Genomic DNA, 13,114 nt, shown 5'->3' with positions numbered 1-13,114 from the left:
TGTCTTCCACTTCTGAGATGCTGCTGACCAGCGGATGCAGCAGGCTGGTGTGTTTCTTCTGCTACATTTGTACTTTAACTGAAATGAATAATATGCAGATAAAAAAGGAAAGTGCAGAGAAAGTGACTGGCTGCTCTCATAAGCTACTTGAGGGAAGATTTAGGAAATTACAAAGGCTAAAGATGTTAATGCCTCCATTATAGCGGCTGAAATGCCATTTTCCCTCCTGCATAAATCGCAGATATTTTTAACTTTAATTGCTTGGTGCCATCAGCAGAGGTATACATCTTGACAACTGCGAGCGCCGGCCTCCCGAGGGAAAAGAAAGGGAAAATTAAGAGACAGCAGAAGTATCGCTGCTGCAGCATGGCGCCACCCAAACCGCCGCCGCGTGCCATCGTCCAATCAGCAGCAGGTCTGCAGGAAGTGACCTTTGGTAAAGAGTCGGAGGTGACCGTCCGCCACAGCTCATCTTTTACAGGCGGGCCGACGCTCTGCGACACAAACGACGAAGCAGAGATAAAGATAAAATACCACTGAGCTGATGGACGAGGAGCCGACCTCGCCGACCCGCCATAAAGCCAGAGGAGGTCAGAGGTCAGAGTGGAGGGATTTATGGCGACCGCCAGCTTCAGGAACAATGTCTGCTAAGAGTTTACGCTCCTCACTGTTCAGCTGTCGTCCAAACAGAGGCGGCATCAGCCCCAGATATTGACTCTGACCTCTGACCCCTGAAGGAAAACCAACCCAACAATTTCTCTCCATGGAGCAATAAAAATAAAATGGTTGGGATGATCCTGGTGATTTACAGCAGCAGGCCGGGCTTCTAGAGCCGGCTACAGTCTACAGCCGGGTCAGGAGGCTACAGCCATTATTAGCTTTAAGCTAGTCATTAATGGACCACATGACTGAATTAATGTGATTCTTATCTGAGCAGCGCCGACTGAAAAATCAGATAATATAAAACCCTACAGCAAAAATTACAAACATTATTTATCATCAGTTTGGTTTGTGTTAAAGAATTTATCCTTGGAGACGCTAACGCTATAAAACTATGCCAACATGACATTTAGCAGAGGCTAATGCTAAAGCACTATCCTTATATGGTACTTAGGGGAAGCTAATGCTAAACCCAAAACCAACAAGGTATTTAGAGGACACTGACAGAAATGCACTATACCAACATAGTCACATTACCAACAAGGTATGTAGCAGAAGCTAATGCTACAGTGCTAGTCAACACAGTATTTAGCAGAAGCTAATGCTACAGTGCTATTCAACACAGCATTTAGCAGAAGCTAATGCCTAAGCACTAAATTCAACATTGTTGACATATTATTTTACACTAAACAAAGTCAAGTTTTTAAATGTTTCAGTTTATTTTGCGCTTCAGGAAGTGATTCTGTGGAAATGACCTTTCACTCATGGTTTCGGTTTGATAGTTGTTCAGTTTTGCTAACTCTGTTGCTAATGTTGCCTGATTGACCAGAATAAGAATTCAGACATCAGTAGATTTTAACCAGTAGAACTACAGCAGTGCATTCTGGGTACGGAATAAACGCCAGTAGCTGCACCGCATCACGGGCGGGAACGTGAGCGGAGGAAACGGAACTGGTCTGTAAACGGACTCCAAAATAAGAGCATGAATATAAACATTGAGAGCCAAAATGCAGATGTTGAAGTTTTATCAACTGAAAGTTTGAAAAACAGCCAAGAAAATTAAAATTGATCTGGAAATAGTTTAGCGGAAGCTAAATGCGCTAAACGTTTTCAAAGTTAGCAAAAATGCTAAATTAGCTCTGGAGTTAGCGCACTGCTGTAATTTGTAGCAGCATCCGGACGGGTCCGAGCCCGGCGGTTCTGCCGTCCGGCCCGGTAAAAGGTTCTGACAGTTGGACCCGGCTGAGAAGCAAAGAGGAGGTTCTGGTACCGTTGATGCTGCTCCTGTCGATCGGGTTGGTGTCGGACGGCCAGAAGGCGTGTTCTCCCCGACCTGCAGGGCAAAGGTCAGAGGTCAGCACAAACAGAATCAGCAGAACTAACAGAACCTGGAGCAGAAACAGAACCAGCAGAGCCAGAACCAAAACCAGCAAAACCTGAGTGACCAGTTCTTTCCTGACCCGTCGGACCTTATGGACACCATTTGGACTTTTCAGAATCGCTGTTTGTGATTCTGGATGTTCCGATCGGGTCCAAAGTTTCAGTTTGTGGAAAAGCTGAAGATTTGTTCTGTTTTGATCTGCAGGTTTATTTTCTCACTGATTTCTACATTCTGATGGTTTTATTAACAGAAAGAACTGAATAATTCTCCATCCTTAAAACATGGATCCGGATCATCAGGAAGACTGGAGCTTCACGGTCAGTACTTTTATTTTAGCTTCATTAGTTCTGTGATCCGACTGCAGGCTGATCACCGAACCGCAGCACAGAGTCTTTCAGGAAACCTGGTTCTGTCTGTCGTTTCCAGAACCAGAACTCTGGAGTCTTTTCTGCATGAATTATTTACAAACGTCTGATCTGCCTTTCACATGAGCCTTTAATTTCACATGAGCCTTTAATTTCACATGAGCCTTTACTTTCACATGAGCCTTTAATTTGACATGAGCCTTTAATTTCACATGAGTCTTTACTTTCACATGAGCCTTTACTTTCACATGAGCCTTTAATTTCACATGAGCCTTTACTTTCACATGAGCCTTTAATTTCACATGAGCCTTTACTTTCACATGAGCCTTTACTTTCACATGAGCCTTTAATTTCACATGAGCCTTTACGCTGCTGCTATCTGCAGTTATTTAAAGGGGCGGCGCTCTTTAAAACCGTCATTCTCAGGCCGGTTTCGCTTTCAGCTCAGAAAGCTTTCAGATGTTGAAGCGTTTTGTTTAAACGAGGATGAAATGGGCCAGAACCAGAACCAGAACCAGAACCTTTGAGCTGAACCAGGAAACGCCTGGTTTCCTGCAGTCAAAGTGTTGCTGAGGGATGAAAGGATCAAATAAATATTTAACAATAAAACATGCTTAGCACCGTCCTTCTGCCATGTAAGACTGATGAAATGTCTGAAGGCTTTTTCTACCTTAATAAACATGTTTTTATTAAAAATCCATACAGATACACCTGTATGGTAGGTTTTAAGGCTCATTTAAAGAAAAACCCATTAAATTATTACATTATTTCTGTTAAATATTGGATGTTTTTCTTCTGAACTCTTTAACTTTAACTCATCATGAATAAAAAGAAGTTTTGAGTGAAAGAAACAGTTTATATTGTAATTTGTGGAATTCAGAAAAATAAAATCTGAAAAATATGAATATAGGAAAAACTGAAATGGATTTAAAAACCTAAACAGATTTTATATAGTCCTGAATTACATACATTAATTATTGTTTAATTCCTATTTCACTGTAGGAATTAGAAGGGATTTTTCTGCAAGTAAATTTAATTTTTTGAACAATAAGCAAAAATTGTTCTGAAATCTTTTGAGTTTCTGGAGCAAATATTTACTTTCGTGTTTTGGTAAACTACAAACTACAAGAAGAGAAAATATCTTTTCTGTGATTCAGGCTGCGAGATAGTGAGAGAGAGCAACACTTTCAGCAGGTAACAGGAAGGCAGAGCTTCTGAACCTTTAGCCTGTAGGTGGTTTAAAACGTGCTGGATTTAGAAGTGTTGGTAGCTGAACACTTTTACCAACACTTAGTTTCTGTTAGCAGTTTAGTTTCTGTGAGAATACAGAAACTAAACGGTGAAAATCATAAAATCACTAATAAGAACAGAAAGAAACGGTAAAACTGAATATTTCATCTCAGTGTTAATAAACTTCGTCTCATGCTGTAATTTCAGGAAGAACCGATTGGTAATCTGAGCCAATATCGATATCCGATATTAATACTACTAATATGGCCGACAACTGATATTTATTGTCTTAACATAATTTTTTGGAAACAAACTTCATCTGCTCATGTCATCCCAGGTTTACTTATCGGACCGATACCGATATGTTAAAGAAATCGGCTGATTCCGATGCTCATTCCGACATATCGTACATTCGTAGTCTGATCTTTCTAAGCTGATTTCGTCCAGATAGCGGCTGAACCGTTCTCCCTACACACCCACCATCGTTACTCTTCAGATTTAGCATCACAAACTTGGCAGCGAAGCGCTAAATGTTGCTAAAACAGCCAGACGGTTTCCTCTGCAGCTCTGCTGATGACGCTCTGCTGCTGGTTTCAGTCCAGCCAACAGCAGAATGAGATTCCTCTTCACACTGATACTGAAACTCATTACAGTTTAGATTCACAGGCTGCAAAACGGCGTTTTTATTCCCAGCCTTCATGTCAGAGTAGACACGTTTCTGAGCGCTCATTAGCACCAAGCTGTGTGTTTGTTGATGAATGAACTCAGTGAAGGGAACCTTAATTACATCTGAGTTCAACAGATAAACTTCAGTATGGTTTCAAAAACAGCTCACTGCCATTATCTCTTCTTCTCTGCTTTTTATTTGCCTCTCTGAAAGGATAAGTTATTGTGTTGCTTAATTAGCGAGCGTTTTTTGCTTCAATTCACAGAAACAACGTTGTTTGGATAAATCAGAGAAACCAGAGGAGCTGCTTCTCTCCTCCCTTCAGTGTTTTTATTTTTGTGTGAATGGTTTCCTGTGATGATGCTGGCAGCTTTACTCCAAACGAAGGAACGTAAAAAATGCCCCTTTAATGTCGATTAGTCTGGTTTTTAGTCATCTCTGGAGTACAATCACATTAATACGCTAAATAAAAAGATTGTTTCTCACTCCCTGAAGTTAAATCAGACTAAACTTCTCTTGTTTTAGGTTAAACAAAATGACTAAAATTATTTCCACCAGAAGACGTACCATTTAATGATTAAAAAATGCTCTTGCTAAGTTTCCTGGAGTTTGCAAGTAGGAATAACTTCAGTGATTCTGACCAGAAGTAAGAAAACAAGTTTGGTCTGATGTAACATAAAATCTGTGACTGACATTAAAAGTTAACTTACTTTTTAAGTCTTTTAAAGACTTTTCTAGAACATTTATGAACTTTAAGACCTGTAGCTCCACAGAAATGTACAAACTTCATCCAGCCAACTGGAGATAAATTTGCACTTACCCACCATAGACCCAAAAAAACTAGCTAACAGCTAGCTAGCAAGGTTATGTTAGCAGTGAGTAGCAGTGACTTCAGCTGCCTTGAGTCACAGGATGAAGTGAAAATGTCTGAATGTGACTCAAACTTTTACCTGAGCGAAATCTCCCAGAAGAAAAAAAAACGTAGGATGTACACAATTAAATAGTCAAGACAAAATTTAAGATATGTGGTTAACAAATTAAAGGTCAATTTACTTTTTAAAATCAATTGAAGACATTTTAAGGCCTTGATTTTAGATGCATGGATTTAAGACCATTACGAATTAACTTTAAGATTTTTATCTCCTCATAAATGTACAAACTTCGTCCAGCCATCAGGCAATAAACTCAAAAAAGCTAGCTAGCCAGTTAGCAAGAAAAAAATACACAGAATATGTAACTTGAATAACTTATTTTAAAATAAATTTAAGACATTTTAAGTCTGTTTGCAGATGGGATGATCCGTACCTTGATCGTTGGCCATCTTGTCTGGAAGCTCCACTGGAACAGCAGCAGAAACAAACGAATCAGAAACAGCAGAATCAAAACGTCGACTGCAGCCTCTGGTTAAAACCCGACCTACCTTTAGCCGTCCTGAACTGCACCGGCTCCGACAGAGGTCCCACTCCTTTGGCGTTTTTGGCCTGAATCCTGAAGTAGTAAACGGTGTCGAGGTTCAGATCCACGACCTGGTGGGTCAGCCGGTCGCCGCTGATGGCCTCCATCACCCAGTCGTCGATGGGGATGTTCTTATCCAGGGTGTAGTACAGGATGTAGCCTGCGACACGTTAGCAGATTTAATAAGTTGTTTGGACACAGATGTAGAGAAAGTTGAATATGTGGAGGCGCCTGTGTGTGCTGTACTGGATGTTCTGTGCAGCCTGCCGGGTTGTTTGGTTCGTCCTGCAGGACGCTCCGGGAGCAGAACAACTCGTTAAAATCAAACCGGACTGAACTGAAGCCAATTGTCCTCAGGAAGAGAGCAGGAACAATGGAGGGCAGCGTTTCACATGGAGACGCAAACTATTCAAGTCTTTACTCTTAGAGAGTTGTGTCCCAATATTTACTAACAGAGGCAGAAGAAATGAGGAGAAATAAAAAAGCTCTGATGTGCGTGTTGGACCTGTGATCCGTCCGTTAGCTTCCATCGGTGGCTGCCAGCTGATGAGAACGGCACGAGGGCGTCCTTCCCGACTGATGACCGTCAGATCTTTGGGGGCGGAGCTTGGAGCTGCCAATCAGACATGGAGACAGGTCAGCAAAAGTTAACGATTTCTTTTATACTTTTTACACAATCACAGTTTACGTCTGATGATTGTTTTGCTGAGCTCACAGTGTGTTAATGTTTGACGCTGTGAAATATGTACTTTCAGTTTCATCTCCACATTCGGGTCTTCAGTTCTCATCAACATCTGGACCGTTTGTCTATTTTCACCCAGCGTTTCTCCCACTGCTGTAGGACTTACACTTCTCTGTCAAATTATACTGATATTTTCGTCTATATGTGTGACATCGATGTCATAAAACACTGAAGACATAAATATGAAAACGTGCGACCAGGTTCTGGTCCCAGAATTTTTTCCGGTACCATTTCCAAACCGATTGAAACTTTCAGTGTTAAGCTCAAAAATTAATTTGTTTAAGAACCGGAACCTGAGAAAATGCTGAGTCACTGGTTGCTATAGTAACTCCCTCCTTTTCTGTTCCAAGGAGGGAATCACCATAGCAACCAGTGAATCTTTCTCACTCTCTGGTTCTAACTCAGCGCAGCAGATTCTTCTTCTTCTATATGAATCCGTCTTAAACGCAGCTTTGAGCTCATAGAAGGAAGTCGACCTCAACTTTGATTAGAGCTTTTCTTTATCTTTAAACGGCAACATGCTGCGAGGAATAATTATACAATTTAGTTTAATTTCTAATTAGCAAGTTTAATTTAATCCAAATTTTAAAAAAAAGATCCCTAAGGGAAATTAAATGTTGTAACTCATATCTTCAAAGAGTTGCTGTGGATGTTGATACTATGAACAGGAAGTACTTGCAGTAGCAGTCGGTCTCACAACAAATCTGAAGAGGCCTCTGACTGAAGACTGTTGTTAGCCTGACAGATTCATGCTAACAATTAAATATCCAGGAAGCACATTCTGATGAAACTATCAGTTGCTTTGCTTTGCTGCTGCTCTTTAGCTCCCCCTCTGGCCGTTTATTAGAGAGATGTTGGAGTAGGGGATATGATGAACTTCCTCCTTCTCTCCTCATCCATTCTCTTTGAAGAATTTGAATTAATTGAGTTACAACAACATTTATATTCCGTGTGGGATTAAAAAATATTTTTGAATTTGAATTAAGATGCTCCCAGTTGTAAAAACAATACCTTGTTGCTATGGTTACACATCATAACAACTGTCTGAAAGCTAAAAAAAAAAATCAAGACCAAAACCCCTTCCACCTGCATGGCATCCAAACTACCTTAAACTTTATTCCTTTTAATTATGAATTTGGCCTTTTTGTTCATTCTGGTTGTGTTTTTGGGTTAAACTGAGGGGCGGCTGAGCAGAACTGAGGCGTTCAGGTGAAAACGGCTCTTTGAGTGATCCCGCCCCGCTGCGAGGTCCAGTTCAGGTGACGTGTGGCTTCCACGTAGCTTTTTATTCCAATAATTTGCAGCGTTTTAATGATTGTGAAGCTTTCATTAACTTCCCAGTCGGGCTGCTCCCGCAGTGAAAATGTCAAGCACTCCCTCTCCACCTCCTTTCGACCTCCTCGTCTCCATGGAAACCAGATGGCAGGGTCTATCGGACCTTTCCTAAGTACCGTCTTTATGAATTTCCTTCAGCGACAAAAAGCACCGCTTCGTTTTTTTGAAGTTTCCCGGCAGGACGCGGCTCAAAGCTGGCATAGCGGCGGTGTTTAATGAAACCGCTTGTTAAATCTGACACTCGGAGCTGCAGGAAATGACAAGTTCCAGCTGAGTCCATGAGTGATGGTGACAACCTGTACTTCTCCTAAACACAGCCGGGGACAGCACTGCTTCCAGGACTCGGATCAGAAATGATTAACAGCTTGTAATCAGCGCTAATAGCTGACCTGACAAATCATCCCTAATAATGCAAATAGTGATAATAACAAAGTTCTGGATAAATCAACACATGGGTAAGCGGATAAACACCATGGGAATGTGTGGGACACCCACACCGCGCCTTCAGGAGCTAAAGCAAAGCTTTTAGCAGGAATCCAGACGTTCGAATGTCTTCAGTTTCATCTTCAAGTCACTGATGAAAAGAGCGAAGCTTTTATCAGAGTAATACAAGGAATAAAAAGCTTTACAGAAAATCACTGCAGGGACTCTGCAAAGTAAAAGCTTTAAACCGAGTGGCTGAACACTTGATTCCATCTAAAATGGTTTCCTTTGAAACGTATATATTTGAGCGTAATAACTGCATATGATGGGCTGCAGTGAACTGGAAGGAATGTAAGAGATGTCGACTTAAACAGATTTAAATGAACTGAACCTGCTGCAGTAATAACATTTCAAACTTGATATCATTTATCACACTGGAGAAAAATATGATTAATTACAATATGATTACATTTTTACTCCCATAATTAAACTAATAATTAAACAAAATAAACTTTATTTAAAAATATTATTCTCCTGTTTGAAAGAGTAGACAAGATAACAGAGCAGAAATATCAATATGAATCTCTAATTCACTGCAACTAATTTATTCAACTATAACTGCTTTTCTTCCATCTGTTTGTCAATTTACTTTTGATGCAAATATTATTTGCATCAAAATAATAATAACCCTGAAGAATTTTTGCGGCGCCAGCGGCTCGAGAGGGGGGGGAAGACATGGGGTAAAGGTCGTTGGGACCGGGAGTCGAACCCGCAACGTCCAGGACTAAGGCCTCCAAACGTGGGGCGTGCTAACCCGCTGCGCCACCACAGCACCCCCCATAAAGAGTAATTCTAAAAGAATGCTTGATCAGAATACATTTTAAAAACTTTTGATCTTTAATCAAAATGAATTATCTCGATATTCTTCATTTTCTAGCTCTTTGAGTTAAAAGTCATATTTTTGTGTCATTTTGCAGGACAGAGTTTAGAAACAGCCTTCAATCCACAAAAGTTGAATAAAACACTTTTAGTAACATTTTCTTGCTCTTGTGCTGCCAGCAATACAAGCAAAACCATTTTAGATATTAAAGCTAAATAGCATCTGGTTCTTATGAATCTGCTGTAATTCTTCCTTCAGATGTTTTTCTGAAAACGACTCTTCTCTGTTTCTGCTTGACCTGCAGACCCTTTTCTGCAGCTCTTATCTCTGATGCGTGGCTCTCAACAGGTGTCTGTTGTCTATTTTTACCAGGGAAGCAGCGGTGCTACCAGCTGTGATAAAGGCACTCCTTCCTCTCTGTTGCTGTGAAACTGTTTTGTTGTGAGAGATTGTCTGTTTAAAGCCTCCTGAGTCGGCCGATCAGCGACAGACTGAGTGGACTCGCTCCATCTGCTGACTCTGAATGTCAATGTATTCCAGCGGGCCTCGGGGAGCCGCCGGGCTAATGCCGTTCACGCTTAATTGGGTGACAAATCCGGCAAACACGATTGTATACATCCTGAGAGGTGGAAGCGTGACATTTTGATTCCGGCCGGCAGTTGTTGCAGACGGTCGTCGTGTTGTTGCCGGGGAGAGCGAAGGAAGTTTATGATGATTCTTCACTGAACCAGAACGTGTTTTCAGTCCATTGTTAAACTCCTTGCTAAAAATAATTGCTATTCAGGAAGAAAATTCTGCAACTCATTGTTTTTCTTGCACCTGTTTTCCTGAAAGCTGCTGCGGATCATAATTTACCTCTAAACAGAAAACAGAGGAAAGAAAGCAGCTTCAAAGCAGGACTCCTGCAGGCTGCGCATGAAAGATGCATCTCTTCGTTCCGTTTAATGCCAGTAGATGAAAAAAGTTCATTTATTTCAGCTTGCACTTGTTTCAGATCATCAAACAAACGTTAGTATCAGGCAAACTCTCAAGAAAATCACTTAAACAGAACTGTTTGCATGAAGTAGGCTGAAAGTTATCAAAAATAACACAAAAGCCTCGGTGTGACTCAAGATCTTCAATTCACTGAGAGTGTAGAAAGACTTTCAGAACCAAAATATCTTCATCATCCCAAAAACATCTGGGAAAATAATCTGTTAGCTTGTTGCTAACTGAATCCTAAATCAACTTTATTTTTGTAAATAAACTGTCTAAATTGGTCCTTAATGGTTCCATCTGTTTTTTTCTGTGCAATTGTTTGTGTAAATATATTAAATTCTGCAACATTTAACCTAAAACTGACTCAGTGCTGCCCCCTTTGGGTCAAATCCTGGTTACAGCAGATGAATTTTCGATGGCGTTTCTTAGATTTGCGTGTGATTTATTTCATTGTGAACCTGGAGTCTCACTGAGCGATTAATAATTTAAATGTCATCAATAAAATTCTTCAATGACACAAAACGTTGCTAGATTTTTCACTCATCGCCTTTGTTTTCCAAAGAAAGTCTCCAGAGGGTCTGAAAATTTGCTAAGTTGTTAACAGCGCTTCACTCATCCTGACATCAGGCCCTCCGCTCATCCACCCGCTTGGCCACGCCCCCTATGTGTCTTGACTCCGCCCACTTTGGTGGAATTATTAAAAATGTGTCTGGGGGTGGAGCTAAGAGTTGACAGGAGACTTTGGGTGCATTGCCTCCAGTTCTGCTCAGTCCGTTTTAATCCATCTCTGGTCCATTTGTCTAGAACGTTCGGCTCTGGTGTGAACGCTAATCGATCTCTAAAAATCAAACTCTGGTCCTCAGATCTCAGCCTGGGTTCGGTTGAACTGAACTCTGGTGCGGCTCAAATGCATATGTGAACGTCAAGCGGACCAGAGACCGCTCCAAAAGCAGGAAGTGGACTAGCGCACAGGGCATTCTGGGTAAATACAAAAAAAGAACAAACCTGCTAGCCTAGCGCTAGCAGGAGAAATGGCTTCTGGTCTTTAGCCAAAGACTAAAGATAAATCCTCCAACTGCTGAATCTCCATTTTAGTTTCCATTTGATGAAGAAGGAAGTTGCGCTCAGAGGTTTTTGTGTGGTTTCCTTCAGTGGTTCTTGGTGCAGCGCCCCCACAGGCCAGGAGGGGAACAGGTTGGTCAAAGGGTCTGGAGGTTTAGATCATAATCATTTTCTTGGATGGATTTATTCCCTGAATAAATGAAATCATCACTTTAAAACTAACTTTTGTGTTTACTTAGGTTCTGTTTGTTTTGATAGTCTGTAACATTTAAATGTGACAAAATAACAAAATAAGAAATAAGTTGCTTTTAAAACCTTTAATGTGAACTTTTTCAATAAAAGAATTAAAATATACCAACTTTTGGACAATAACTGAGATGTGAGAGTCGTACCTGCTTCATACGTCGTGGCGTGGGCCGTCATACTCCAGGTGCTGGACCTCCGACCTTTGGTTACCATGACGGCGAACTCGTACATGGTGTTGGGTTTGAGTCCGGTGACGGTGTGGCTGAGAGCCGTGGTGTCTGCAGACTGAAAACACGGGTCGTTCAGAACCTTAACTCTGCTGAAAGTTTTAAAGAACCGAGTCTGAGGATCCAGAGGCTTCAGCCTTTAGAAACGTCAGCAGACGTTCAGAAAGTTTCCACCTGAGGATCTGATCGCCGGCGTTTCATCTTCATCGACGAGGCGCGAAGAAAATGCATCAATGACAAGATGTGAAGGAATGAAGAATATTGTTTTTATTATTTCCTCTGCTGCTTCCTGTGAAGGTGAACCAACTGCATCGATTTATTTTATTAGCTTCAGGTTTTATTCAACCTTTCTGAATATTGCAGTCAGGGTAGAGGTCAGAGGTCAAAAGAAGCGTGTTACATGAAAATGATTGGGTGAGTCGGGTTTCTGCAGTTATTAATAATCAGGTTTCATAGCAACTTTACCGAAAACAAACAAAAATGATTAAATGAGATTTAATGAAGAAATACAGAAAAAATGAAAAAACTAATTACCATCCAACCATCTGTTCATCCAACCGTCTATTCATCCATCCATCCGATCATTCCAACCGTCCGTTCATCCATCCATCTGTTCATCCAACCATCTGTTCATCCATCCATTCGTTCATCCAACCGTCTGTTCATCCATCCATCCATCCATCCAACCAACCATCTGTTCATCCAACCGTCTATTCATCCATCCATCCGTTCAACCATCCATCTGTTCATCCAATGTCTAGTAATCCATCCAACCATCAGTTATCTATCCATTCAATAATTCATCCATTCATCCAACCAACCATCCAACTGGGCCGATGTACGATGGCGGAGCCGCCTGTTATTAACGACTGAAATGTGTGTCCGGGTTGGTCATGTGATCTGTTTTTGGTCATGTGATCTGTTTTGGTCATGTGATCTGTTTTGGTCATGTGATCTGTTTTTGGTGATGCAGGCACCTGAAGCAAGTTTACCAGCGATATCAACATTAAATATAAAATCAGCCCAAACTTTCATATTGTAGCCTTACTAATAATTAACCTGTAATTCTTTCTTCCTAATAACCAGATTCTGTTTCCTTCAATAAATCTGTGGTGAAAGTGCAGCTAACCAAACCAGGTTCTGGCTTCACTGGGTCAAGCCGGTCCAGTCATCGGCTCTGTCGTCATGCCAACACAAAGTGTTTAAAGTACAGGAGGTTCTGCATGTGGAGTCGCCCATTGTTCAGAGGAAACATTAATCAGCTAATCTCAAAGCACAAGCAGCGTGAGCAATCAATCGTCCTGGAAACCGGAGCGGCGTTGGAGTGACTCTGAAACAACGTTAGCCAGAACTCACCTTGTACTTCCCGCTGGTCGAGACGCTGGACTTCCACTTGACGGAGTAGTACCGGACCTCCGACAACTTCTGGTTCTTGGTCATGGAGTTGTCGGCCCAGGAGACGC

At 41.3% G+C, this 13,114-nt stretch overlaps 1 protein-coding gene across 2 annotated transcripts in view; it reads right to left on the bottom strand.

Moving 5' to 3' along the window:
* Nucleotides 1-13,114, bottom strand: part of dcc (DCC netrin 1 receptor) — a 158,740-nt gene that overhangs the window by 25,867 nt on the left and 119,759 nt on the right. For both annotated transcript variants that reach the window (XM_028026239.1, XM_028026238.1), the window contains exons 17-22: nt 13,008-13,114; nt 11,571-11,709; nt 6,264-6,371; nt 5,724-5,918; nt 5,609-5,641; nt 1,931-1,993 (exon numbers count right to left, since the gene is read on the bottom strand). The exon at nt 13,008-13,114 is cut by the window's right edge. In XM_028026239.1, the coding sequence (XP_027882040.1) occupies nt 1,931-1,993; nt 5,609-5,641; nt 5,724-5,918; nt 6,264-6,371; nt 11,571-11,709; nt 13,008-13,114 (645 nt within the window). The remainder of the gene's footprint in view (nt 1-1,930; nt 1,994-5,608; nt 5,642-5,723; nt 5,919-6,263; nt 6,372-11,570; nt 11,710-13,007) is intronic.

This window comes from Xiphophorus couchianus, chromosome 8 (genome assembly GCF_001444195.1).
Source record: "Xiphophorus couchianus chromosome 8, X_couchianus-1.0, whole genome shotgun sequence".
NCBI classification, from domain to species: domain Eukaryota; kingdom Metazoa; phylum Chordata; class Actinopteri; order Cyprinodontiformes; family Poeciliidae; genus Xiphophorus; species Xiphophorus couchianus.
This window is presented reverse-complemented; position numbering and strand designations above follow the sequence as displayed.